The 25,721-nt window shown below is 42.4% G+C and overlaps 1 protein-coding gene across 1 annotated transcript; it reads right to left on the minus strand.

Annotated features, from left to right (window-relative positions):
- Nucleotides 1-6,026: 6,026 nt before the first annotated feature.
- tmprss3a (transmembrane serine protease 3a) lies at nucleotides 6,027-24,911 on the minus strand. The gene is made up of 14 exons (XM_024387578.1): nucleotides 24,843-24,911; nucleotides 24,144-24,378; nucleotides 22,864-22,968; nucleotides 22,517-22,633; nucleotides 22,229-22,352; nucleotides 21,936-22,061; nucleotides 21,755-21,801; nucleotides 21,506-21,671; nucleotides 21,101-21,270; nucleotides 20,458-20,553; nucleotides 20,180-20,322; nucleotides 19,919-20,068; nucleotides 19,249-19,275; nucleotides 6,027-6,254 (listed from the first exon to the last, which is right to left on the minus strand). The coding sequence occupies exons 1-14, from the start codon at nucleotides 24,909-24,911 to the stop codon at nucleotides 6,027-6,029; spliced, it is 1,803 nt and encodes a 600-aa protein (XP_024243346.1).
- Nucleotides 24,912-25,721: the final 810 nt, after the last annotated feature.

Consider the following 25,721-nt stretch of genomic DNA (forward strand, 5'->3'; position numbering starts at 1 on the left):
AGGCTTACAGTAAACAGTACTGAGTTAAAACAGCTGAAACTGTCAGAGGATTATGAAACACTTCCTGTCTTTTCACTTCCTGCTTTTGAACATAGATGCCAGCAACATTCTGAGCTGGTTGGGGAGTAGGCCTATGGATTGTATACTTACTCACATTGTCACTTCCCTGTGACAATGTGGCAGGCAGATGATATTCTGCTGTTAGAGAAGTTTGGGATTGAATTAAAATAAAGAGCCTGTCTCAAGAGGGCTTACGTCCTGGAAGGGAAGTCATTTTTTTGGAGCTTAGTACAGCAGCAAAGCAAGCTCCACTTCCTCAGTCCTTTGATTCAAGTTAGCTCTAGAGTTGTGATCTGCCTCCAGTGAGATAAAGCTAAGCCCATCGTTGAGGCTTCAATCATGGAACAGCCACTATGCTGAAATGAGATGCCCCACCAGAGGTATAAAGTATATTGTACATTTCAGTTTTGCCATGCCTTTTCTTGGAGAACTTTTTGTGTTACTCTTCAATGCTCTGTTGGCTCATGTCTTTCTCTAGACTAGACCATGAATGGGTGAAGGGGGCTTGGGTAGGCTACATGACAATATATTGCAGCAGCTGTGATTGATGGCAATGCCTCAAAGGCAATGTCTTATAAACATGGTAAGCCCACTGAGTTGCTAAGCTGTGATGGTTTGGCAGGTGTTCATGGAAATTCTAAACGCAACATGATGACTAATTTGATGGCTTTCGAAAAAGTAATCTAGCACGGGGGCACACAGACATAAATCTGTTCCCTAGCACTCACAAACTAGAGCACTTCAACCCATTGTGTTTTTATACCCATATAATGTCATTAAGAAATAATAGAGAATAATGGATTTACTTTTCAACAAGTTTATTGATGTGATATCATTCTGTTCCGGACAATGCTTCCCAAAACTTACTGACACTTCGATACCTGTTCTAATGTTTGCCCAATAACATTTTTGTTGCTTGTGTTTGACGATTGGCCTAACAGATTTCAAACAGTTGGAAAAAGGCTGGAAAATTGCTTCTGTAATTCAAGGTAACCCTTATCATGTCAATCCTGTACTAATCTATTTTTCCCTGTAAGGGAAAACAAATAAGCATCTGTTTTATTTAATGGCACAGATTACACTGAGCAGCCTAGTGGTTTTTACCACCATTCATTTGCCCAAGGTATAATTCATTGTGCTGTAAAACAGAGTTCTTGAGTAGCACTTCGGTAAACACAATGATGCTTGGTCAAACAAAATATGTTTTTTTACTCATGTTATCTACTCAATGTACATGCACATAACACTTGTGTTTTCCATAAAATACAAGCATTCAATCTAATTCAACCTGTTATTGATAGACTTGGTTAATTATTTTGACCTGATTTTGTTATGAGATTACCTCCAGAGAAAAAAATAAATCTAATTCCGACATACTTTAATATGATCACTTTGCATCAACATGACTAATTAATCATCAACATCAACATAAATATAACCTAGATGTCACATATCATTGATAGATAAAGTAACACAATTATACAAAATACCATTAGTTGACAACTCAATCTCAACCCAAACTGAATGTCTATCTGACGTCTTTACCCTGTAGGGGAAGGACCACTCTATGTCCTTGTAGCTGTGAAGAGTGATTCTTCTCAATCCTCTTCATGCCAGCTGTCCTCTGCTCTATCAGCCTCACCATATAATCAAATAGTATAACACACTCTGCCAACAGAACGTGTTTAGCAATTTTCACAAGGAACACACACTGTGCTGCTCGAGGTGTTAGTTGGGTTTCATGATAATGGTTGTACCCTCTGGCTGTTGATGCTCCAGCTGCGCTGTCCTCTGGCAGTGTTAGTTTCTCTGGGGGAGCTCAAATGAATAATGATAATGTGGCAAAGGGAAGCTCACTAATTTGACTGCACTGGGTTGTTGCTTTGAGAGACATGGAGAGTCTGGAAATGATTGTGCTGTGGGCTTTGTAGAGCTAATCAACCAGCACAAAAATGTTTTAGTACACACTAAAATGTGTATAAAAATATGAACTAATTCAAATCAAATCAAATTGTATTAGTCACATGTGCCGAATACAACATACCTTACAGTGAAATGCTTACTTACGAGCCCCTAACCGACAGTGCAGTTTCAAAAAATACAGATAAGAATAAGAGATAAAAGTAACAAGTAATTAAAGAGGAGCAGTAAAAAATAACAATATATAGAGGGGGGGTGCAGGTACAGAGTCAATGTGCGGGGGCACCGGTTAGTTGAGGTAGTATGTACATGTAGGTGGAGTTAATTAAAGTGGCATAGATGACAACAGAGAGCGGCAGTGGTGTGGAAATGCACAATAAAGTTTAAGCAGAGGAAATGTGTATCATGGTGAAGTGTATCCATTCAAATGCATTGTAAAACTATATTTGTCAGTTTAATCGAGTGTCAGGTTGACGTGAGAGATATTTAAAATGGTTTAGAGATTTAACCTCACCTTCATGTCTCTTATCCAGTATTTCTACATGTTACCTGCAGAGGAAAATATTACTCCCACCAAGCCATGGTTTTGGAATATCAGCACAACTCCCTGTCATTATCTTCTATAAAGCTGAGCACAAGCCCAGATGGCACACTTTGAATGCTTTACCCCGTATAATGCAGATAAAATGCACACAGATGTCTGCCCGTCATTTGCCCCACGTGGCCTCTCCAGCATTCAGTCCAGAGCGAATAGCCAATTTCATCTCGACCAGAGAACCTCTTAGAAATCGTTCAGGAGACAAGACTTGATGTTCCCTAACACTGTGCATCAGCCAGGGAGAGCTCCACAGAGACAGCTGCTGTATTAGATCCTGTACAGAGCTATTTGATATGGTTGAAAATCCACTGTTTAGGATCTACATTACCGATGGTGAATGTAAGAATCTCATAGGGTTTCTGGACTTACCGGGACAGTCATTTCACAGGCTAAACCCCGCCATCATCTCTAGGATACTCCTGCTGGAATTGTCTCCCTCCTGACTGTCACAGGCCAGATAGCAATTGAGAGCAGTTGGTGCATCAACATCAACAGAGCTGGAATCTCTGCCAGTTCGATCTAGGAATACTGTCAGGCTCACTGGAAGTCAGTTGAACAGATGAAAAAGAATGAGGAAGGTTAGTGAGCCAGAGATAGACAGCTATTGTCTCCCTACAGAGCCTAGCTGGGTGTGAGAGACAGGTGACAGTAGGAGCTACAACCAATAGCACCTCAGTCAGTCATCTGATTTAATATAGTGGCAACAGTGTATTATCATTGCTAACTTACACACTCTCTCTCTCACACACAAACACACTCACTATTTACTTGCAATTACAAAATATGCTACAAACAGAAAATCATAAATATGTGATATTTTGGTCATTAAAAAGTCATTTTTAGCCAACCGACCATTGCTAATCAGTGCCTGGGCCTCTGTAATTCCAAATTGCTTTTTGCTCTGCAACACTGCACACCATACAAAAGAGACAGTTACTTCTCTCCTGACAAAAAAAAATCACAGGTTTTGAACCTCCTTTGTGGGTATGACTGCTTTGTGAGACACAAAAGACGTACAAGAATGGCGCAAAAAATAGATTGAGAGCAGAAAGAACCCTTCACAAAGAATAGTCAAGATTTACTTTGGATGGAAACCCAATTCCATGTTGCTTACCTTTGACAAATCAGAAAAGGAAAAAGATCACAAGTAACATAACAACATATTTACTTAATCATAGGCATGTCAAGCAGCTTGATATTTTCAACCTGACGTGCCTGTTGCTGATCTAAGAGAGGTTCTAATCGTAGTTTAGATGAAGAGGCAACTCCAGGTATGAGGAGGCTGTCAAAAGGTACTATAAACGTGCCTTGATTTCTACTTAAAGACAGCCTCCAGCAATTGGTTTTACTTTAACTGTTGGAAAACTATATTCCAAGTAGAAATACATTAACATACACACACTAAAGGGTAAACAAATATGTTTTGAGCAATTTAGTGTTTTTAGACAGAACTGCAAACTAGGGTAGGCCATTCAAGGAGTCGGTCTAAAAAAAGCAATCAAAGAGGCAAACAACAGTACAGGGACAAAGTGGAGAAGGAATTCAATAGCTCAGACACAAGCCATACTGTATGTGGTAGGTATTCCAGTCAATCACGGATTACAAAGGTGAAAGCTAAACACCTTCGTCTGCTTCGAGGAAGACAACATCGAGCCGCCCCCTCCGCACAAGAGGACTGTGTGCTCTCGTTCTCCGTGGCTGACGTGAGTAAGTCATTTAAGAGTGTTAACCCTGACAAAGCTGTTGGCCCAGAAGGCATCCCAAGCCTCATCCTCAGAGCATGTGCAGACCAGCTGGCTGGAGTGTTTATGGACATATTCATTCGCTCCATATCCCCTATTTACAGTATGTAAATTGTAAATTATTTTATCTGTAATGTCTTTTTCGTTGTATGTCGGACCCCAGTAAGACTAGTTGTCGCCATTGGTTTTTGGCTAATGGGGATTGTAATAAATCAAATCAATCAAAAACAGTCTGGTGTCCCCATTTGCTTCAAGATGTCCACCATTGTTCCTGTACCCAAGAAAGTGAAGGTAACTGAACTAAATGACTATCGCCCCGTAGCACTCACTTCTGTCATCATGAAGTGCATTGAGATGCTAGTTAAGGACCATATTACCTCCACCTTACCTGACAACCTAGGCCCACTACAATTTGCATACCGCCCCAACAGATCCAGTGACGACACAATCACCATTGCACTGCACACTGCCCTATCCCAACTGGACAAGATAAATACTTATGGAAGAATGCTGTTCATTGACTACAGCTCAGCCTTCAATGCCATAATGCCCTCCAAGCTCATCACTAAGCTCAGGGCCCTGGGTATGAACCCCTCCCTGTACAACTGGGTTCTGCACTTCCTGACGGGCCGACCACAAGTGGTGAAGGTAGGCAAGAACACCTCAACACGGACACCCCACAGGGCTGTGTGCTCAGGCCTCTCCTGTACTCCCTGTTGACCCATGACTGTGTGGCCATGCACATCTCTAACTGTATTATCAAGTTTGCTAAAAACACAACCGTGTTAGGCCTGAACAATGATGAGACAGCCTACACTGAGGAACTGAGAGACCTGGAGGACTGGTGCCGGGATAATAACCTCTTCCTCAACGTCGACAAAAAAAAGGAACTGAGCGTTGACTACAGGAGACAGCAGAGAGAGCACGCGAGGTCGCAGTGGAGAGGGTCAAAAGCTTCATGTTCCTCGGTGTGCACATCACTGACAACCTGAAATGGTCCCTTCACTCCCACAGTGTGGTGAATAAGGCGCAACAGGGAATATTCAACCTCCAGGGGCTGAAGCAATTTGACATGGCCCCCAAGACCCTCACAAACTTCTACAGATGTTCCATTGAGCGCATCCTTTCGGGCTGGTACGACAATTGCACTGTCTGCAACCACAGAACTCTCCAGAGATTGGTGCAGCCAGCCCAACGCATCATCGTGGGCACACGGCCTGCTCTACAGGACCCAGTGTCACGGGAAGACCCAGAGGATGATCAAGGACCTTAGCCACCCGAGCCACGAGCTGTTCACCCTGCTACCATCTACAAGGAGGAGACAGTACATGTGTATACATATACTCTATTCTCATGGCTTATCCTGTACGGACCAACACTGGAGATGAGAAGCAGGTATGGGGAGTCTACATTTAATTTGTAATGGACATAGAACAGAACAGGAACAGTGTCAGCACCATAAGGACATATGACAATTAATGCAGCAGCGGGGAACAGAGCTGGGAAACTGACAAATATAGGGGAGGTAATGAAACAGGTGATTGAGTCCAGGTGAGTCCAATAATTCGCTGTTGCGCTTGACGGGGGAAGGCAGGAGTGCGTAATGCTGGGGAGCCTGGTGCCTTCGGGCGCCAGGGAGGGGGAGTGGGAGCAGGCATGACACATCCTATATAACTACTGCTGTACACACTTTTTCTATTCATATACTAATCGGCCAGTTGGGGGCGTATAAGCCAGATGAACCGGCGTGGGAGGCGTGGGAGCCTGGCGAACAGGCTGAGGCGACCCGGTTGAGACGTGACAGCCTGAGGATCCCGCTGAACCATGGGAGCCTGATTAGCCGGCTGAAGCGTTGACGCCTGGCAAGCCAGCTGGCGTACAACCCAGGCGATCCAGCTGAGGCCTGACGTGAGATGGGCGCCTGCCAAGCCAACCTGGACAAGGAAACCTCTCGAGCCAGCTACGGTGTGGAAGCCCGACGAGCTGACTTAGGCACCCCCGGTTCCATCGGCGGCGGCCCCCAGACCCAACCAACCACAATGCCAGCACTCCCGATGCTTAGTTTGATGGCTGCTGCTTTCTGTAAGGACCGATTGTGGAGATGAGAAGCAGGTACGGGGAGTCAACATTTAATTTGGAAACGATATAGAACAGGACAGGAACAGCGTTAGCACCGAGTAACATAAGGACATAAGACAATTAATGCAGCAGCAAGGAACAGAGCTGGGGAACTGACAAATATAGGGGAGGTAATATGATTGATTGGACTCACCTGGACTCAATAATTCACTGATGCGTTTGACGGGGGAAGGCAGGTGTGCGTAATGATGGTGGCAGGAGTGCGTAATGCTGGGGAGCCTGGCGCCTTCGAGCGCCAGGGAGGGGGAGCGGGAGCAGGCATGACACATCCTATATAACTACTGCTGTACACACCTTTTCTATTCATATACTATCCATACTGTCCATGCACCATTATATGTGTACAAAACATTAGGAACACCGGCTCTTTCCATGACATAGACTGACCAGGTAAATCCAGGTGAAAGCTATGATCCCTTATTGATGTCACCTACTAAATCCATTTCAATCTGTGTAAATGAAGGGGAGGAAACAGGTTAAAGAATGATTTTTAAGCCTTGAGACAACTGAGACATTGTGTACAGTATGTGTGCCATTCAGAGGGTGAAGGGGCATGACTAAATATTTAATTGATTTAAGAGTATGGTAGTAGGTGCCAGGCGCACCGGTTTGAGTGTGTTAAGAAATGCAATGCTGCTGGGTTTTTCACTCTCAACAATTTCCCGTGTGTATCAAGAATGGTCGACCACCCAAAGGACATCCAGCCAAATTGACACAACTGTGGGAAACATTGGAGTCAACATGAGCCAACATCCCTGTGGAACGCTTTTGACACCTTGAAGAGTCCATGCACCGACAAATTGAGGCTGTTCTGAGGGCAAAGGGAGGTGCAACTCAATATTAGGAAGGTGTTCCTAGTGTTTTGTACACTCAGTGTACATATTTATATTCTGACTCAGACATTGCTCGTTCTGATATTTATTTTTTTGTTGTTTATTTTGTTTTAATTTTACCCCTTTTTCTCCCCAGTTTTGTGGTATCCAATTGTTTTAGTAGCTACTATCTTGTCTCATCACTACAACTCCCGTACAGGCTCGGGAGAGACAAAGGTTGAAAGCCATGCGTCCTCAAATACACAACCCAACTAAACCGCACTGCTTCTTAACACAGCACCATCCAACCCGGAAACCAGCCGCACCAAAGTGTCGGAGGAAACACCGTGCACCTGGCAACCTTGGTTAGCGCGCACTGTGCTCAGCACACCACAGGAGTCGCTGGTGCGCAATGAGACAAGGATTTCCCTACCGGCCAAACCCTCCCTAACTCAGACGACACTAGGCCAATTGTACGTCGCCCCACGGACCTCCCGGTTGCGGCCGGTTACGACAGAGCCTGGTCGCGAACCCAGAGTCTCTGGTGGCACAGCTGGCGCTGCAGTACAGCGCCCTTACTGCGCCACCCGGGAGGCTGTTCTGATATTTCTTAATTGATTTCTTTTTACTTTTGGGATTATGGGCATATTGTTTTGTATTGCTTGGTATTATCACTGCACTGATGGAGCTAGAAACACAAGCATTTCACTGCACCTGGGATAACATCTGCAAATCTGTGTGCACGACCAATAAACCTTGATTTGATTTGGTTTGATGGGGAATCATGAGGTCATCGGCCTCCCACCTTGCTCAACGAATAATGGAGGAGCAATAGAGAACACAAGAGGAAAGGCCCACCCCTCCACTTGTGCCATATCATGAGGATACCTGGAACACCTATTGAGATGTGCCTTTTGTTAAGTAAATCAGGTGATAATGAGCTGAAAAGGAGACTGTAGTAGGACTTCAAGACTCAGCAAAAAGCTTATTCCAGAGCAGTCACTTACCTGCAGAAGATAGCAGAGCAATAGGCTGTTACAGTTCATCTCACACAAGATGTCATGTCATCCAAAGCACAGCAAGGCATACCAAATAAGACACATCACATGTGTTTTAAAATCCCTTATTATGTTAGATTTATGTTATGAGAAACGATAATAAAGTAAAACAAGTAGTAGCCAAATAAAATAGTAATAAATACTTTTCTGGTAACCACCAAGCACAAACACATTGACAGCCAGCTAATGATACACAAACAGGGGGCGGACTGGGATCATACATCGTCCTGGGCATTTTTGACACACCAGCTCACCAGGTGCAAATGGGTCGGCCCACTAAACTACTTTGGGCCGGTGTCTGTGAATTGGAACGGCAACCCATTACCCAAATTATGATAATTCCGCACAAAAAATAGAATATTTCTTAACAGGACCATTTTTTAACAAAACAAAATCTCCCATGAGATGGACCGGCCCACTTGGAATTTGCCCAAACTGCCCTATGGCCAGACCAATGCTGCAAACAGGTGTCAAAAAAAAGCCATACAAGCTACTGTCAGATCAATGAACTAACCAACTCCAGTGATTACTTGCTAAGCTTGCAAGACCTTGCTTTAATTTTGGGCACTTTTTCACTTGAATTCTATCCATGCCTCTGCCTCACTACCCACAAAGTCAGTAAGTGTTCTGAGACAAAAGACTGTGGTAAGGCTCCTTGTGAAAACTCCCCATCAACTCTCTGAGAGAATTAATTGTTTTCCATGGCTAATTCGAGGGGCATTAGCATAAATTGACAGCTGGGGTGTGCCATATGCATGTAAAGCGGTGAGTTCATTTACAGGTCGTGTGGAGTCCTAGAGATGGGGGTACAGTTAACTCACAGCGGTCAGATGAAGGAAGCGACCCTCGTCTGTATGGATGCCAACATTGAAGTGCCACCTCAGCATCCTGGTTGACACAGGGCCTTTTCCTGTCTGTTAGCAGAATTACACCACCCACTGGGACACAACATCAACACAGAGACAAGGTCCCTTCTGAATCTTTAATTAGGCCATGGAGAAAAATAACAGGAGTTAACCACATCTCCACAAAATCAATGACACTCTGTTAACTATGGACACCAAGTACATGACAATGATCTCTGGTGATATAGAGCTCTTCGGGTTGCGAGTCACCTCAGGATGCAAAATCCATACCTGTCATACTGTGAGACTATCATGACTGATGTGTTATTGTGCAGTCCTGGGACAAAGACATCTGGTACAACTTCTGTGGGTATGAGGATGTGTGCTTGAGTCAGTAAATGAGTCTGTTTGAGTAGAGATAAGGTTGAGCGTTGTTGAATTTGTGCAGTGGTGCAAAAAGTACCCAATTGTCATACTTAAGTAAAAGTAAAGATACCTTAATAGAAAATGACTCAAGTAAAAGTGAAAGACACCTAGTAAATTATGACTTTAGTAAAAGTCTAAAAGTATTTGGTTTTAAATATACTTAAGAATCAAAAGTAAATGTAACTGCAAAAATATACTTAAGCATCAAACGCAAAAGTACAAGTATAAATCATTTCAAATTGCTTTATATTAGGCAAAACAGATGGGACGATTATCTTGTTTTTTAAATTCACGGATATTCAGGTCGATATTCAGGGGCACTCTGCCATAGCAGAGGTAGTAGGGTTGACCAGGGATGTTCTCTTGATAAGTGCGTGAATTGGACTATTTTCTTGTCCTGCTAAGCATTCACAAATGTATGAGTACTTTTGGGTGTCAGGGAAAATGTATGGAGTAAAAAGTACATTATTTTCTTTATGATTGTAGTGGAGTAAAAGTTAAAGTTGTCAAAAATATAAATAGTAAAGTAAAGTACAGACACCCCCAAAAATTTACTTAAGTAGTACTTTAAAGTATTTTTACTTAAGTACTTTACACTACTGAATTTGTGTCTTGTCTCGGTTTGAAGTTTCGTGCAGTCTCTTTTTCCAATTAAACTAGTGGCTTTCCCATAGTGGCCTGCACTCTCAAAAGGCTGCAGTATTAACCTTGAAAGAGATAACAAGAATCTAGGCCTACAGAGATAGGAAGACAACGGATCACTGTTTATCTTCTGTAAAACTGGGGGTAGAGGTTCTCCATACATAATGTTTTAGTTGTTATATTTACAGAATTTCAAGAACATCTAAACTACAGCATCTATCCTCTTGCTTGACAAATCTTATTTGTAATTGAACAGAGTTGGACTTTGTAGCAAGGCTAACCCCGAATTAAGATGCAACCGTGTGTAACTGATCTCGTCCTCCTCTTCTGAGGAGGAGTAGCAAGAAGGGTCGGAGGACCAATTTGCAGCGTGGTAAGTGTTCAGGATGTAATATTTAATTAATCAAATTGAACAGAACACTGGAACAAAACAATAAACGTGAATAAACGAAAACCGAAACAGTCCTGTCTGGCGACTTACACAAAGACAGAAAATAAACACCCACGAAACAGGTGGAAAAAGGCTCCCTAAGTATGATTCTCAATCAGAGACAACTAACGTCACCTGCCTCTGATTGAGAACCATACTAGGCCGAACACAGTAACCAAAATAGAAAAACAAACATAGACTGCCCACCCCAACTCATGCCCTGACCATACTAAAACAAAGACAGAACAAAGGAACTAAGGTCAGAACGTGACACCGTGTATTTTCCAATCAATGAGAATATACGAGCCATGAAGATATGCAGTGGGGAGAACAAGTATTTGATACACTGACGATTTTGCAGGTTTTCCTACTTACAAAGCATGTAGAGGTCTGTAATTTTTTGTCATAGGTACACTTCAACTGTGAGAGACGGAATCTAAAACAAAAATCCAGAAAATCACATTGTATGATTTTTAAGTAATTAATTTGCATTTTATTGCATGACATAAGTATTTCATACATCAGAAAGACAGAATTTAATATTTGGTACAGAAACCTTTGGTTGCAATTACAGAGATCATACGTTTCCTGTAGTTCTTGACCAGGTTTGCACACACTGCAGAAAGGATTTTGGCCCACTCCTCCATACAGACCTTCTCCAGATCCTTCAGGCCACGACCCATGTTCAATGCTCTTACTGAGGGAAGGAGGTTGTTGGCCAAGATCTCGCGATACATGGTCCCATCCATCCTCCCCTCAATATGGTGCAGTCGTCCTGTCCCCTTTGCAGAAAAGCATCCCCAAGTAATGATGTTTCCACCTCCATGCTTCACGGTAGGGTTGGTGTTCATGGGGTTGTATTCATCCTTCTCCTTCCTCCAAACACGGCGAGTGGAGTTTAGACCAAAAAGCTCTATTTTTGTCTCATCAGACCACATGACCTTCTCCCATTCCTCCTCTTGATCATCCAGATGGTCATTGGCAAACTTCGGACGGGCCTGGACATGCGCTGGCTTGAGCAGGGGCACCTTGCGTGCGCTGCAGGATTTTAATCCATGACGGCATAGTGTGTTACTAATGGTTTTCTTTGAGACTGTGGTCCCAGCTCTCTTCAGATCATTGACCAGGTCCTGCTGTGTAGTTCTGGGCTGATCCCTCACCTTCCTCACGATCATTGATGCCCCACTAGGTGAGATCTTGCATGGAGCCCCAGACCGAGGGTGATTGACCGTCATCTTGAACTTCTTCCATTTTATAATAATTGTGCCAACAGTTGTTGCCTTCTCACCAATTTGCTTGCCTATTTCCCTTTAGCCCAACCCAGCCTTGTGCAGGTCTACAATTTTACCCTGATGTCCTTACACAGCTCTCTGGTCTTGGCCATTGTGGAGAGGTTGGAGTCTGTTTGATTGAGTGTGTGGACAGGTGTCTTTTATACAGGTAACGGGTTAAAACAGGTGCAGTTAATACAGGTAATGAGTGGAGAACAGGAGGGATTCTTAAAGAAAAACTAACAGGTCTGTGAGAGCCAGAATTCTTACTGGTTGGTAGGTGATCAAATACTTATGTCTTGCAATAAAATGCAAATTAATTACTTAAAAATCATACAATGTGATTTTCTGGATTTTTGTTTTAGATTCAGTCTCTCACAGTTGAAGTGTACCTATGTTAAACATTACAGACGTCTACATGCTTTGTAAGTAGGAAAACCTGCAAAATCGGCAGTGTATCAAATACTTGTTCTCCCCACTGTATGGATCTTTGTCATATTAGAGCTGTGTTATTACTCAACAGGAGAGAGGAGTGGAGGTGAGAAATGATTGAAAAATACTAATTTGTGAGTGTTACAACAATCACCTTTCAAGGTGATGAGAGAGTGCAGATGGGGCTCCAGGGAATACAGATGTCTGTTGGTTGGTGAACACAATCAGCTGCAGAGCGGAAAGCACCATTGCCTCAACAGAGACCAGCCTCCATTGTACTGGAAGAGACAAGTCTTAATTGTGCCTTTGAATTACTTGACATCTGCAAGGAGCACATTTAAAAAAAATCTGTCTCCCTCCATTTAGTATGGTATGTTACATTTCATAAGGAATGTATTAATTTGTGGATGTCCATCATCCATTTGGTATGATATGTTATGAATTACAATTTGTTTGATATGTTAAGAATTGCAATTTGTACAATATGTTATGAATGTACAATACGTATGATATGTTACAAATTTCAATTTGTTGTGGCTAACGTTAGCTTGGTAGCTAACTCTAACGTTAACTAGGTGGCTAATGTTAGCTAGGCCAGGGGTTAGGGAACTTCTTAGGGCTGAGATCCCGCTAACGGGATCGATATGACAACAGCCAGTGAAAGTGCAGGGCGCCAAATTCAAAACAACATAAATCCCATAATTAAAATTCCTCAAACATACAAGTATTTCACACCATTTTGAAGATACACTTCTTGATAATCCCACCACAGTGTCCAATTTCAAATATCAAGCACCACAAACAATTATGTTTGTGAGAGATCAGAGTTAAGTCACAGAAAAACACAGCCATTTTTCCAGCCAAAGAGAGAGGTCACAAAAATCAGAAATAGAGATAGAATTAATTACTAACCTTTGATGATCTTCATCAGATGACACTCATAGGACTTCATGCTACACAATACATGTATGTTTTGTTAGATGAAGTACATATTTATATCAAAAAATCTCAGTATACATTGGCGTGTTATGTTCACTAGTTCCAAAACATCTGGTGATTTTGCAGAGAGCCACATCATTTACAGAAATACTCACCATAAATGTTGATGAAAAAACAAGTGTTATACATGTGTCACGTCCTGACCTTAGTTCCTTTGTTATATTTCTTGTTTAGGTTGGTCAGGGTGTGAGTTGGGGTGGGAATTCTATGTGTTCTAGTTTTGGTTTTCTATGTGTTTGGCCTGGTATGGTCCTCAATCAGTGTCAGCTGTCAATCGTTGTCTCTGATTGAGAACCATATTTAGGTAGCCTGTTTTTCCCACTTGATTTGTGAGTAGTTGTTTTCTGTTTTGTGTGTTTGCACCTTACAGGACTGTTTTGTTCACTTTCTTTGTTGTTTTGTTATTCAGTGTTCAGTTGATTTATTAAATATTGACATGGACACATACCACGCTGCGCATTGGTCCGATCTTGACTACTCTTCCTCAGATGATGAGGAGAACCGTTACAACATGGAACTTTAGATACACTTCTCCTTAATGCAACCGCTGTGTCAGATTTCAAAAAAGCATTACGGAAAAAGCAAACCATGCAATAATCTGAGTATGGCGCTCAAACAAGCCAAAAAGATATCCGCCATATTGTGCAGTCAACAGAAGTCAGATATAACATTATAAATATTCACTTACCTTTGATGATCTTCATCAGAATGCACTCCCAGGAATCCCAGTTCCACAATAAATGTTTGTTTTGTTCGATAATGTACATAATTTATGTCCAAATAGCTCCTTTTGTTAGCGCGTTTGGTAAACAAATCCAAAGTCACAAAGCGCGTTCACTAGGAGCAGACGAAAAGTCAAAGAGTTCCGTTACAGTTCGAAGAAACATGTCAAACGAAGTATAGAATCAATCTTTAGGATGTTTTAAACATAAATCTTCAATAATGTTCCAACCAGAGAATTCTTTTGTCTGTAGACATGTAATGGAACGTGAACAAGTGTCACGAGCTCAAGGCATTCTGGCAGACCTCTGACTCGTTCCCCTCTTATTCTCCCCCACTTCACAGTAGAAGCATCAAACAACTTTCTAAAGACTTTTGACATCTAGTGGAAGCCTTAGGAAGTGCAACATGACCAAAATCCCACTGTATCTTCAATAGGGAATGAGTTGAAAAACGACCAACCTCAGATTTCCCACTTCCTGGTTGGATTTTTTTCTCATGTTTTTGCCTGCCATATGAGTTCTGTTATAATCACAGACATCATTCATACAGTTTTAGAAACTTCAGAGTGTTTTCTATCCAAATATACTAATAATATGTATATATTAGCAACTGGGACTGAGTAGCAGGCAGTTTACTCTGGGCACCTTATTCATCCATGCTACTCAATAGGTTAAATGGTTCATGTTAGGGTTAGGGAAAGGTTTAGCTACACGCTAAGTAGTTGCAAAGTATCTAAAAAGTAGTAAGTGGTTGCAAAGTAACTAATTAGAGAAAATGCTAAAGTTGTCTGTGATGAGATTCAAGCAAGCAACCTTTGAGTTGCTAGACGTTCGGGTTATTTGCCGGAAGATACCTTCAGTCTTATGTGAGCATACCAAATGTAATAACATGTCATTCTAATTTGAGTGTTTAGTATGTTACGTCTAGTCTATGAGAGCAGGCTGAACAGACTGAGTTCAACCTTATTAGGATGGAAGAATACAGTGGGAATTGATTTGAAACAATTTCATTTGTAAAAATAGTATAAGAGGGGACAAAATCACATCACAGTAAATAGAGGATGTGTGAGCGATCGGCATAGATCGGCTGACAAACAGAAATTCATTTTTGAGTCCAAGTCCTGTGTCTGAATGCTTCTCACTTATCTTGGCTGTCAAGTAAAGGTCAGAATTGGGGAGAAGTGAGAACGTCAGTGTACAGGTCAGCTTTGTCACCACAGGAATTGCCAACTTTAACATTAAAATAACAAGATGACTAAACTCAGATGGTCATAAAGATTTGGGGAAACTAGGGGTGGTATTGTGTCACAATGGTGGAATGGAAATATGGGTCCTCTGTGATACCAATCAAGCTGTGCTGGTACAGTAGCCTATTACCATATGAGTGCTGTCAAACCTTATTCTCCACGAGTCAACCACAATGGAAAAACCAATGAGAAAGTTTTAGTGACAAAAATTGATTTGATGAGTCTACATGGGTAGTTATTTCTTAAGGGCACAAGTACTGTACTGTCACTTCCTGTTGGAGTTGGTCCCCATCCACCAATTATCCTGGGGCAGTATCTGTATCAAATCACATTATAATAACACAATCACACACACATTGTAGCCTTGGATTTTGAGGAAAACATGGAAACATCAGAATCTTTACCATTTTTATAAAACAGATTCAAGCAATGTGCCCAGAAATCAGTGGTGTTAGGTACTTAAGTAAAAATACCTTAAAGTACTACTTAAGTCATTTTTTGTGGTATCTATACTTTACTTTACTAATGATATTTTTGACAACCTTTACTTTTACTCCACTACATTCCTAAACAAATGAATGTACTTTTTTGCTCCATACATTTTCCCTGACACCCAAAAGTCAATTTTGAATGCTTAGCAGGACAGGAAAATGATCTAATACACACACTTATCAAGAGAACATCCCCAGTCATCCCTACCGCCACTGATCTGGCAGACTCACTAAACACAAATGCTTCGTTTGTAAATTATGTATTCGTGTTGAAGAGTGTCACTGGCTATCCATAAATTTAAAATCAAGAAAACCATGCCATCTGGTTTGCTTAATATAAGGAATTTTAAATGATTTATACTTTTACTTCTGATACAGAAGTATATTTTAGCAATTACATTTACTTTTGATACTTAAGTACATTTATAACCAAATACTTTTAGACTTGTAGTCAGGTAGTATTTTACTGGGTGACTTTCACTTTTACTTGAGTCATTTTCTTTCAAGGTATCTTTACTTTTACTCAAGTATGACAATTGGGTAATTTTTCCAACACTGCCAGAAAAGTAGGCCTATTAGAAAATGTATGATCTTTGAACCATCAGAATGAAGCATAGGTACATTACTTGAAGCTGTTATTGAGGTTCTTTTGAAACGTCTCTTGAAGCTGCAAATACAATTTTAACATTGCATGTGCTTCCCTCTGCTGGACACAACCATAACTGCCTAATGAGTATGAATTCTATTTAAAACGAACTATTCTGCCCTTCTCTGATCCCATCTAAAGAACCAACTGTGCCTCTTGACATGATAAATGCTACAAGTTATGCATTTTTCAGTAAATATTAGGAGTTCAACTGACAACACAGACACACAATCCCTGGCTCATGTGTAAGTTGTACATGACACAAATCGATGCTTGTTGTATTTAAAAGTAGGTTTAACTGTATCAAAATTGATTTAAAAGACAGTTAGGCCTACTTCACATGTGGTAATTCAGATCCCAGTCAGTAACTAGAATAATTGTTGTTCGGTAATAGTCTAGTCTACAGACACATTTTATCTATGTGTTAGGTCAGATGGATCAACTTGCTGGCGAGGAGGATGCTGCTGGTAAACAGGATAATTATCTCACTCTACGTGTAGCTAATAGGACTTATTTCAAGCTTAAGCCAATCAACAACTTGGCATGATGACTAACTCAATTGCATCTTGTGGACACACACACACACGCACGCATGCACTAACATGCACGCACGCACGCACGCACACACACACACACACACACACACACACACACACACACACACACACACACACACACACACAATGTGCCCACTCTGATTATGACTGACTCCAAGGCTTACACATGGCCATATAGGCCCCATGAGAAAAAAATAAGAAACCAGATTTTTATATACAAACATGAGAAGTATGTGTTGTTTGTTTTATGTTCTCTTGTTTTGTATGAAATATTTATGTATAAAAGGTTTGTTATTAAAGTTAGCGGCCCTGTTTTCCATGGTCCATTTAAGTTTTCTAAATATTGAAGACGACAAATAAGAAATTGGTTTTAACAAAATATATTTTGTTAAAAAATATTTATTTATGTTACTTTGAAACTACAAAATTACTTATGGGTTTCCTTACCCTTTAAAAACTATGGACAAGGTATGAGAGTAATCCATGCTTTGGTTTTGTTAATCTGGCCACTGTTGAAACAGTAACTTTTAGCATTTGTGGCACAAATCCAATGCAAGTCAATGTTACCTACAGTATATCAGCAATGATGCACTTCATGTAAAAATCATCTATAAGTAACATTGAGTTACACAAAACATTTTTATATACTTTAGGATGATTTGGACATGAGGCGCGAAAATGCTATAAGTACCACTGATTTGCATTTGATTTGTGCCACAAATGCTACAATGTTAGCATTTGTAATGCTGGCCAGGTAAGCAACACCAAAGCATGGATTGCTGTCACACCTAGACTGCTTACAGACTGCTTACATGGATTGCTGTCACACCTAGACTGCTTACAGACTGCTTACATAGATTGCTGTCATACCTAGACTGCTTACAGACTGCTTACATGGATTTCTGTCCATAGACTGCTTACAGGATCAGGAAATCAATATGTAATTTTGTAATTTGGGTTAACTATCCCTTTAACTATAGCCAAGAAGCACAGAAAGCCTAACTAACCCATAGTTAAATTAGTCAAAGGACGCTAAACAGCAGGTCACTGACTTACAGTAGCTACGACATAGTAATATGTTACATTATCAATCACAGTTGGGGTTTAAATTCAAATATACTGAGATATAATTGGTCTTGCACAGCCAATTGATTGCAGTACCCTGATTTTATACAAACATGTCCAGTTTTGCCACAGTGTACACAGTATGTCACACTTTGTAAATCCTTTATAATAATAGCACAGACGTCTCTCTTTCAAGTGCACAATGTTTATTATAACACAACCATGAGGAACTGAAATAGTACTTAGGCAGTCAGATCAACAATACATAGATACAGTACAAAGTAGATCACAGTCTAAAAACTATATTTTGCACACGTTAATCTTTATTTATGTACACATACATATGATTGTATTAAAAGTGGAGAGAGCAGTTGGGATCCTCAGACCTCACAGGCAGCACGTTGGTCCTCTGTTTGAGAAGGACTGGAGGACTGGAGGACTTGTACTCTGGCTGATCTAGGGACAGTTTTAAGAATGTTTTCTGAACTCTCCATCTTCTATTCTAATATCATTGCCCAAGTCAGGGCCTTTGTTGTTGGGAAAAGCTGCCCCAACGTACTGTATAGTTTCCATCAAATTTTCCCTCTTATCTTGTGATGTCATTCAGACAACCTGAGATGCACTTAGATCCCCACTGAGTGTTTCTGGCTCGGGTTCAGGTGGGTCTCAGCTGCACGCTCTGTCTCTCACATCTCTACCATCGCTGTCGCTTGTTATCTACTGTTGTTCACTTTTCTCTGTTTGCCTTAGAGCTTGTTATTTTGGAATAAACAATGCCTTACCTCTACTGTTGAGTGTGCCACTGCCTTCATTGTGCTTGGTTGTAGCCATGTAGGATACAAACTGACAAAGGTTTAGTGTACTATACTCTACCGTACTCTGATCCAGGTGCTTTTCTAGCCTTTTCTGAGCATCCAACATGTCTATAAGTTTACTGTGTCTTGTTCTGGGGGGTGGTTTGCCCTTGCCTGTCCTGTGAGGGCTGCTGTCACTGTTGGGCCATCCAACCCTGGCCTGTGCTACACATTCAGCATTTGGTTCGTTGGCAGTACTCTTAAGTCCCAGGCAATGTACAATATTATAAACTTTTGATAGAAGTAGCATGTATAAAAAGACTTCTCTACTAATTCAGTTGTCCGTACTAACTTCCGAGGGGTTCAGCTCCTCTTCTTTCTAGAGATGTAGAAACACAGACACACGAGAAGAGAAACATTGACACGGGTTTGAGTTATACTTCATCTCCACTAGGTGTCAGTGAGGAAGCATAGTGTAAGCACTGGGTAACGTTCACAAGAGTGAACACACTGAATGTTGCAGACACAACTGTGATGAATAGAGCTGAAATGATTTCTCCCTCTCTGTGTCAGAGAGGCATGTCATATTTCCTATCTGAACACAACCCTGATTTGGGGGAGGGGAGGCACAGTACTGCTGTCGGTTCTGTGAATCGATGGACAGGAGAACAGCTGGGCTTGTGAAATAGAATAAGAAAAGACACACGAGGGACAGAAGGGGAGGCTCAAGCATCGTACCCTTTCTCTCCGTCACCAGGTGTTCAAGTCTCTCTGCTTCACTGCGGTTGTAATCATCTCTGCTTTGTTGGACACACACTGAGGAATTACGTCCTCATTCATTCATTCATTCATTCATTCTAACTCTCTGGCTCTCTCTCCACTAACTCCCATGATAAATGGCACCCCATGATAAGAAGTTTTATTGGTCAGAACAAAACTCTTGGCCCTTCTCATAAACCCTCAAATACTTGCTCATCAATCACTGCCAGCCCCAATCCCCAACCTCTGCTCCCCTTCCTAACCTCCATCTGTTGGTGGATCCACTTCAGGGACTGGGTGACGCGGGTGTAGACCCCAGGCTTGTTCCTATCAGCACAGCCCTGGCCCCAGCTAGTGGCCCCCACCAATTTCCACACTGAGTCCTCACATGCCAGAGGTCCCCCGCTGTCTCCCTGGGGGCCACAAACACAACAGTAAAACCCCAGGCTCACACAGAAAGGCCCTAGACACAGTTAATATTTTAACAGCAGTGAAAACATATCAGCACCATCAGCTTACAGTACCTGGCAGGAGTCTGTTCCTCCCTCCAGGTATCCTGCACAGATCATCCCGGGGGAGATGTAGCCCTGGTAGACGCCTGGCGTGCTGCACGCCTTAGAGGAGATGAGTGGGACCCGGGCAGAGAGCAACGAATCACTAGCATCACCTGGCAAAGAGCAGACTACACTCAGACAAAGTATGCATTTACAAAGAAAAACATTTTAAAACTATATGACTCCTAGACTGACTACTAGTGAGAATAGAGAAACAGCATGTGAGATGCTTAACACCCTAGACTCACCCCCATCTGAAGTGGCCCCCCAGCCTGAGATCCAACACATGGTCCCATCCTCAAAGTCCTCCCCAAAGTTAGGTAGGCAGATGGGCTCCACTAGACCTGAAGCAGGAAAGGAGGACAGGTCACAGAAACAAACTACACTTCCCAGAAACACCTGGGTTAAAAATAGTGATAAAGTAAGAGTTCACTGAGACAATCTACAATTGACCTGATTCTTATTCCTGGAGCAACTAACAAATGGCGAGAAAACAACACATTCAATAATTAAAAGTGAGCTAGAGTAGAGATGCAGGACTGCAGGAAAACAAGAGCAGTAGGGGTGTGGGTTAGCCTAGCGGCTCACCCACAGACAGACCATACACATAATGACATTTCGCTGTCAGAGCCCGGGAAACCTGAGAGAGAGACAGCCAGGTGACCAGAGAGAAGACGGGGTGTATCGGGGTGAAAAGAAAGAGTGGACAGTGTGAGAAAATGAGGAATGGAGGGAGATGATTAAGGTGGATAAAAAAATAGTTATAGAAACAAAGCATAGGATATACTATGAGCCTCGCACCTGCCTCCATCCCTCCCTCCATTCATAAAGACAAACAGAGGGAGATCAGAGATGTACAGTATGTTAAAAGACAGAGGGGTCCCTACCTACCGTTAAAGGTGAGTGGCTCAGCCAGCTTCATCAGAGCGATGTCATAGTCTAGAGCTTTGGGCCGGTAGCGGCCATGGTAAATAATCTTCTGTACTGCCAGAGCCTGAGCCCCATTCACCGGCTGCTCTGTCAACCCTACATGCACTGCCCACAGTGAGGGGAACGCAAACCTGAGAAAGGAGGAACAGTATGAGATGTGTTGGATTGTGTGTGTGTGTGTGTGTGTGTGTGTGTGTGTGTGTGTGTGTGTGTGTGTGTGTGTGTGTGTGTGTGTGTGTGTGTGTGTGTGTGTGTGTGTGTGTGTGTGTGTGTGTGTGTGGTATGTGTATGTGTATGTGTATGTGTGTGTGTGTGTTGCATATGATTCTGTGTGTGTGTGTGTGTGTTTATTCACTTTCGACTCACCCATACACGCAGTGTGCAGCTGTCAGTATCCAGCTGTCTGCTACGACAGAGCCTCCACACAAGTGTTCACTCTGGAAGTGTAGGCTCACCTGCCAGGGGAACTGGCCCAGTGCTGATACATTACCCCCAACAATACGACTGCTGAACTGGGGTCTGGAGCCGCACTCTGCAGACACATATACAATATGCGCTTACAATACTAGTATTACCTTTATGTATAGTTTCCCACTTCCTTAAATATCCACTCACCCAGGCATTTGATTGTGGTCACTGTCCCTGAGCTGCATTGAGTCTTACTGGAGAAAGAGAGTAAATGGTGAGCAAGACGAAGAGAGAGCAGAAGACAGAGATGGTCAGAATATTGATTGAAAAATAATTCAGCAGCAGTCCCTATCAACTCTCTTGTTCTGGTGTGGTGACAGTGGGCTACCTGAGGCTGGTGGCGTTGTGAATCTTGATGGCCTGTTGGCCCGACTGGCTCAGGTTGATTGACACCAGGTTTTGCTGGAAGTCCTGCTCTATAGCAGAGAGGAGGAGGGAGCGGGACTCCACATACCTGAGGGGTGAATAGAATAAGTTATTGGCAATTAATTAATCAGAAACACCCTCTGAAAATGCATCTATTATCACAAGGCAAGCTCTATCCTGGAACACACGAGGGCAATGAAAAAGAGGGTTCAAGAAGGCCAGTAACGCATATCATGTTAAATACCCTAGTCGTACCTGGAGTAGCCCAGCTGCTTGCAGGCAGAAAGGCCCAGAGCAGAGTTCCAGTCTTCAGAGCAGACAGTCCTCCACACACCTCCACTCAGCACCTGGAGCACTGAACTCTTTCCACTCAAACGCACTGTACAAACAGTCAGGCCGAGAAGGAGACAGAAGCAGAGACATAGGTAGAGAGAGTGAGGAATATAGGCTTCTACTGAATGAGTCCCTTGACCGGCTGCGTCTCAATAGTCTAATGTGTGCTTGTCCTTGTGTATGTTGAGATAAAACATTAGCTCTGCTCACCACAGCTAAGCTCGTCCTCCCCATTCTCACAGTCCATCACCCCGTCACACTGCGCTGAGCCACTGATGCAGTGAGAAGACGTACCACAGCGGAACTTACCCACACAGCTAAGACCCACTGTGGAGACATGAAACTCCCCTTAACATGCTGTTGGTTGTAAACTGACACCAGGCAACAACACTTTGTTTCTGTCTTTGCTGTGCAACCGGGGTTCCAGGCAATGACTGACTTTAAAGCAGGATGGGGCCCAAATTGTATAACTGGATAGGGTACATTAATTATTTAAAGAGCTGAGGAAAGTGGTACAATTAATTAATTACAAATGGACAATGTTTGTTAGTGCTCACCTCCCAGCCCAATGCCCAGCGTGAGAAAAACCACCATGAGGACCGATGCTCCGATCAGCAGCTCCATCCTGCGAGCCACCAACCGGCCACACCATGTCTTCTCCTCTGAGGGATCATGACAAAGGAATTTAGAATTTAAAGAGCCTTCCAGGGCCAACCACTACACTCTTAGAGAAAAAAGTGTTTAGTATAACCATACAGGGGTCTTCGGTTTGTCCCCATAGGGGAACTCTTTTTGGTGCTGGGTAGAACCCTTTGCAGAGGGTTCTGTCTTAGAACCCTCTATGTAGGGTTCTTCAAAGAACCCCCTGTATATAGTTCTACCTAGATCCCTCTATGTAGGGTTCTGCATTTAAACCTATATGAAGGGTTCTACCAATAACCATTTTATCTCTGGAAGGTTCTTCCTAGAACCATCTATAAACAGTTCTACCACACTTATTAGCCTTTAAAATGTAATTATTTAAGACAATACATTGCATATATCATAAGGCATTTCTTTGAGGGCCTAGTTATACCATAACACAGTGGTGTTAGGAATGTCCTGGTTTACAGGCCAAATCAGGCCTGCAAGTCACATTATGCTGGCTTGCAAAGTGATGTGTAATTGGAATCCAGCCAGAGTTGGGATATCCAACAAGTGGAATTGTTTGTCACCCGCAACCTGCATTCAGAATGACTGCCAGTGTACCGAAGATTGAATACTGAGACCAACTCAATCATCTAAACTGGAACAACCAACTCAGTAACAGGTGCAATAAATCCAATGACTGACAGATTGGATTAGTTTAGAAAACGGTATATTAATTGTCTTCGTATAGCATAAAATGTATCAACCAAACAATGTACATGCAAAAACACAAATATTACAGTAAAACAAACAATTATGAAAATCTCCCTGCAATTGACCATAACGGGAAATGTTATATATGGTTCTATGTAGAACCCTTCTGGCTTTTCAAATAATCCTTCTTGCTTTCCAAAGAATCATCAAAGCACCCTTTCTTCCAAAAACGTTTATTATGATGTTAAAGGTTCTAGATAGAACCCTTTGCCTTACAAGAACCCTTGTCTCCCAAAATGGGTTCTTCTGATCAAAACGGTTCTTGGTTGAACACCCTCCGCAAATAACCATTTTGGAACACTTTTTCCATGTTCATTCAAATGTTGGCATAGAATCCTATAATCCACAATGGTGAACTCTTACCTATTGCATCTCACACTCCTCTCTTTGAGAGACCGTCAGCAAATGTACAGATAAAGGAGTCCCAGTCTCTTACCATTCATGAAAGGCTGGACCTTAGTGATTGGCATGGCTGGACTTGGTGGGGCAGGGGGCGGGGCTTTGGGCTCAGTGGTGGGTTCAGGTTTGGCAGTGTCGGGTAGAGGGGTGTCATTGGGGCTGTCGAGGGGACTGACATTCAATGTGGTCGGGGTATCGACCGTCGGAAGGTCGTCATCAGTCACAGACACCACCTCTATCCTCCATGTGTCTGTCTGCTCGGCCTCAGTGGCCTATGGGATGATATGGATATTGACCCAACGCTTATACTACTCATCGACCAATAGTATAGAGCCACGTGAATAGCTAACATAGACATGTAAGACAAAGCTCTTGACCATGTGGCTTGCTAATATAACTTTAACATAATCTGAAGTAATTTCTGAACATGCATACACACTTAGAAAAAAGGGTTCCAAAAGGGTTCTTCGGCTGTCCCCATAGGATAACTTTTTTGGTTCCAGCTAGAACCCTCTATGGAAACGGTTTTACATGGAACTCAAATTGGTTCTACCTGGAACCAAAAAGAGCTCTTCAAAGGGTTCTCCTATGGAGACAGTAGAAGAACCATTTTAGGTTCTAGATATAACCTTTTTTTGTAAGAGTGTAGGACTAAGCTCATTCACTTATCTGAACTGAAGTAGGTAACTATTCACTATACTAACCATGGACACACACAGGCTGGTAAGATTCTTACCATGACAGTGGCTGTGCTCTCCTCAGCAGCAGGAGCTGCTAGCTCCTCAGTGTTCTCTTGGTCTGCCATGTCTCCGCTCACACCCTGTCATCTATTGTACAGTCCATCTCAGAGCAGTTGACAGAAACACGGCATGGAATGAAAGAGCGGAGGAGAAAGAGGAGAAGAAAGACGGATGGGAGCACAAAGTACAGAATAGACAAGATGAAAGACAAAAGAAAAGAGGTGAAAAGGCAAAGAACCAAATAGATAAGAGAAGAAAGGCTTGAGAAAACCAATCTGTAGATTGCCGCTAAGATGACCAGCTACTTTTCTGGCCAACCTAGTGACCAGTAGATGCGGTAGTAATTATCTTGATCCTCTCCACCATCGAGTCTTTTTCTTCCAATCCTGATACCAAATGAAAACACAGTTCTATCCCTTTCTCTCTCCCTTAATGGGAGGTCTTATATCTACTGCCTTGCCTGAACCCACGCTCACCGCTCAGACACAAAGGGACACCTGAGCAGGCGAGTTCTGATCGAAGAGGCCTGCCACTCAGCGAGGGGATCAAATGATCCCAAGCCTCCCCCTCCAGGGGTAGGGTTACACGTGGCACGGGGTGTGTGTCTCTCCCTGTACCGGACCACAGGACACGGAAATAGAGGGTGACATGGTCGCCTGTCCTTACAGTCTAGGCCGAACATAACGGCCAGCTGACAGTCTGTTAGTCTATAGGGTTTAGATCACTCAGATGTTCCCAGAAAAGTAATCTCCAACAAAAATATAGTCACTCTTATTAATCATTTATCATTAAGTCATGAGCAGTGTATTAATATGGCTTTAAATAATAATAAATGTGTCAGACGTAGTAAAAAAAAAAACTATACAAAATAAAAA

This window comes from Oncorhynchus tshawytscha, linkage group LG03, assembly GCF_018296145.1.
Source record: "Oncorhynchus tshawytscha isolate Ot180627B linkage group LG03, Otsh_v2.0, whole genome shotgun sequence".
Classification (NCBI taxonomy): Eukaryota; Metazoa; Chordata; class Actinopteri; order Salmoniformes; family Salmonidae; genus Oncorhynchus; species Oncorhynchus tshawytscha.

Excerpts from the sequence above, each read along its gene's own strand:
- tmprss3a (XM_024387578.1), bottom strand. The coding sequence starts at position 24,911 with ATGGCAGACCAAGAGAACACTGAGGAGCTAGCAGCTCCTGCTGCTGAG. Across the intron at positions 24,379-24,842 it reads AGAGCACAGCCACTGTCATG|GCCACTGAGGCCGAGCAGAC; the intron begins GTAAGAATCTTA and ends ATCATCCCATAG. Across the intron at positions 22,969-24,143 it reads GGTCCAGCCTTTCATGAATG|AGGAGAAGACATGGTGTGGC; the intron begins GTAAGAGACTGG and ends ATGATCCCTCAG.